The following is a 4,112-nucleotide window of genomic DNA, read 5'->3' on the forward strand; positions in this document are numbered from 1 at the left end:
CTGAAAGCCCAAGACATTTTGCCTTTTTGCTCATAGGGGTCACCCAGAAATGTGTTTGTGACCTTGATTTTGGCAACTTGTGCTGATACTGAGACATTTTCTTCTATGAGAGCATTTATCACAGTGATTAGATTCATGCATGAAATCATCTTGACTCAATTTGGAAGAATAGCCCAATCAATTACAAAGGTAATCCTTCACTGATGGGAGCAGAGAATGCTCAGTAACTTGCTCTGCACTGCTTGCAACAGCCTATGTTGGTTATTCTGGGCCAGTTTTTTGCAGATAGCCAATATCAGGATCCTTAATTTAATCAAATCAGTGTGGCTTAAACCTGCCGTAAGCTGTAAGTGTTCTGCAATCTTTTTGCTGTGTACAAATTTCACTGTTCACTGTGCATGAACAGTATTTACAGCTCTCTTCTTGATGTTTGCATTCAGTTGTAATCAAGTTATTAAAGTCAAACATCACATTTGATGAATGGAAACAGTTCCTCACAGACAATTCAGAAGAAAGAGCTCTGCCAGGTATTTAGAGGCTGTTCTGGCAAATGTATAGAAATCATTCGTCCCAAAGCTTTCAATAAGCTAAACAAATGACAGAAACACTTCCCTCTGCTTTGTGTTATGGGAGTTAGGGTCAGGTCTGTATTACAGCATAGTTGCAGTTTGCCATCATGCTGCTGCTATTCCCACACGTGAGGAAGGACATTCATGAAGAAGATGAAACATAGCTGTGTACAAACCTTCGTGCATTTGGGTCAGCACTTTCCTCTGGGTTTGGATGGACAGTGTCATCAGCAAGTACGGAACTGGACACAGAGTGATGTGAAGAGACAACAGAGGCAGGCAAATGTCAAATGTTCTCTTGTTTTGTGAGCAGAGCTGTGTAACCGTGTGTGTAACCGTGGCATTTACACACAGAGAGCAAACGGTGCGATTTTGGCTGTCTCTCATCAAACTCCTTGCCGAGTTTCCAGTAATTTAATCATGATCTAATTTAAAATAATTAAGTCACTTATGTGTTTTTTGTTTCTTTTAAAAATACTTTTTAAAAAATCTCTAGGGCAATAAATACCAGCACCACAAGCTGAGTCATTTTTATATATGTCTGTGATTTTAAATGATCAAATATTCTCTGTAAACAAAAGCCACCAAAGCAGTTTACTAACTAGTTGCTTTGAGCTGCAGCCCAACAGTTGTACCATAAGGTTATATGGAAACCATGGCTCTGAACATATGAGCTTTTATAAAGTTGTGCAAAATTTAAATCTAGACCTGCATTTAGAATTCATTTAATCCATGCTATGTGTTCCATGGGATCCCTGGCTGGGGAAGCTTCCTGACTCTGAAGCATTTAAATATAGACCTAATTTTCTAATATGATTGTCCTTTTGTTGCCTTAAATTAAACACAGGCAATATAAATTAGAAGTGTGGATTGAATGAAAATATACGGACATATGATTTTATTTAGCCTAGTTTTGTAGAAAACAACTGTTTCTGACTTCTACTAAAACAACAACAACAACAACAATAAAATAATTGCTCTCTTTTTTTTTTTTTTGTATGAATTTCGTGTTAGTACAAATATGAAATAAAATACAAGAAATTGGACTCCTCACTTTTCTAAGTGAACTGTTTTCAAATGCCTTGAAGTCTAAGCAGTCACGACATAAATCTTTCCAGTGAATGGATGTGTGCAGAAGTACACACTTCAGGCTTTTGTTTAAAACTCAAAGAACTCTCAGCTGGTGAGAGCCAGAGTTTTGTTCATGAAATTTTTTTTCATAGTCTTCAAATTGTATTGATATTCAATTTCATTAGAGTATGTTTTTCATTTGGCCATAAAGCAGATGGCTATCATAAAGAGTCTGTATTTAACTTGGCACTTTCCTTTCCACATTCCTCTACTATTCATAGCACAGCAGTCAGACTTATCTCCTGAATATGTGGGACAGTTCAATTTGCAACTGCAGATATTCTCAAATATTTGAGCACTTGCAAATTCACATGGAGCATTTTTATAAAGGTTGAGCAGTCTAGATACTAGGAATAGTGGACAGATGTTTTTTAATTTCTACCACTCTTTTTAGATGAGAGAAACAAGGAGAGAAATTAGACATGTGTCTGTAATAAATCCCTTAAAATTGGATCCATTTAGAGCCCATAGAGAGTGTGAGAGAAAAGGTTAGCAGAAAAGTTTTTAATATATAGTCAAGGTGTGTCAGCCTACATTGCCAAGCAACACAAAGAATATCCAACTGATTGATGGACAGTGAATAGTAATCAAGGCATCCATACTCCAGTTGTGTGTTTTTATTAGCAGGGATTCACAAATAATGGCTTGGTCCTTTTGATTTATATAAGCAGTATATTTTTTTCTTTAGTTGCTAACAGATATCTCAATGTGTTAAACAAAAACAGTTTCCCAAATCTTTTACAGTATTTCCTTCGTCTTTGACAGAAAATATTGCTTCTACTTACTGCATTTTCAAACAAAGGTAGTCAGTGTTTATTTTGTTTTTGTATACTTTCAAATATGTAACACATGTAAAACGTACTCTCTCATAGATAATTTGTTTATAAATTTGAACAGTGATTTTTTTTTTTTTAATAGTTTATTTTATGTGCTTTTGCAGGAGAAAACTAATCTAAAAAAACTATAAAACACATTTTTGGTATAAAACTCACAACCTGTTCATTGCTTCTTTAATGATTATGATTGCATATTACAGTTACTGCTTAGAAATACAAATCCTTAAATGAACCCTTAAGTATGCTTTATTTTCAGTATTATCAAATATATCTTTTTTTTTTTTTCTCATACTGTGATTAGCCTAACTTTTCTACAGCTCAAAAAATCTGGCTATTCAGCATATACTTAGCTGGGGACAAGTAGTCTAACATTTCACATCAAACAACAAATTCAGCATACTGAAAAATATATACGATTATTCTCCTTTTCTGTAATATTAATGCAGCCACATGCTTTCTACACTCCACAGCATTGCTTGAATAATACCATTTGTGATATTAAGAATAAATTTATCTCACCAATTGTCAAGACTAATTAATTCCCATCGAGTTCTTCATTTCAACAACCAAAATGCCATCATGGCAGAATAGCGCAGACAAATCTTTGTTCTCCACTCCATCGGGCAGTTTGTACTGTCTGGTAAAGCTTCTGGATATGAAGCCGTGCTCATCCATCCTGGGTCCATGCTGAGCTTTGATCAGGAGCCAGCCTTCAAAAGTCTGAATAATGATATCTTCTGGGCGAAACTGCACAACATCCAGCAAGACCTGAAAGCCCGTCTTTTTTTCTTCTTGGCCACTTGCCTCAGCCCCATCTGTACTTTCTGTAATTTGCCCTCTTCTGCTCAGTGTAGCTGTGAAAGGTCCCGGCAAAGCATAAAGAGAGTGATTCAGTTTGTGTTCTTCCAGCTCCTCGGCAGCAAACTGCTCTTGATAGCGTACAGGAGTTTCCACCCAGTGTCTTATAACAGCTTCTGCCATTGCTGAGGCAAAAAGGCAAGTTGCTGTGTTCCTGTTGCCTAAGGGAACCTACAGTTAGACCAAACTCTCCCCAGGCGTGTGCCTTGCTCGCAGGCTAACTGATCACTTGATGTCACCTCTCGCTTTTAGCACAGGCAGAGCACAGGCACTTGATAGGACATGCTGTGCTCCAGTGCCATGAGACCTGTTTCATCTCCTATCCTCTAACAACAGAGAGCTATTTATAGTGCTTCGGTCTTGAGTGGCATCAACAGTTTTCATATGTGCTTCCATGTGTAAGTAGTAAAAGCAGAAAAGCAGTGCTCTTCTGGTGAATGCAATAGTGCTCTTTGTTGTTGTAAACAATGAGTAGAGAAGTAATGTAAATGGCATTTAAATGGGCATTTAATTATTCAGTTTTTCTAAAGCATATGTTGCAATACAGATTAACTATACATTTCTTCTAATGAAAATACATAGTTATTGCATTATAGTAAGGGAGGAAGTTTAATTAGCTTCACAGCAGCATTTATGCTGTTAGTGTAAATTTTTGGTTAGGCAAGCTATAAATTAAAGTGCATTAGATGTTATTGCAGAGGTTGTACGTAGGTAAAAT

The 4,112-nt window shown here is 36.6% G+C and overlaps 1 protein-coding gene across 1 annotated transcript; it reads right to left on the reverse strand.

The window, feature by feature from the left end:
- Positions 1 to 2,299: 2,299 nt before the first annotated feature.
- On the reverse strand, positions 2,300 to 3,651 carry HSPB3 (heat shock protein family B (small) member 3). Its single transcript, XM_042875384.1, has one exon. It carries the CDS (start codon positions 3,515 to 3,517, stop codon positions 3,068 to 3,070), a length of 450 nt encoding a protein of 149 aa, XP_042731318.1. The 5' UTR covers positions 3,518 to 3,651; the 3' UTR covers positions 2,300 to 3,067.
- Between the last annotated feature and the right edge of the window lie 461 nt (positions 3,652 to 4,112).

Source organism: Lagopus leucura, unplaced genomic scaffold (genome assembly GCF_019238085.1).
Source record: "Lagopus leucura isolate 7727_CA_CO unplaced genomic scaffold, USGS_WTPT01 Super-Scaffold_100014, whole genome shotgun sequence".
NCBI lineage: Eukaryota > Metazoa > Chordata > Aves > Galliformes > Phasianidae > Lagopus > Lagopus leucura.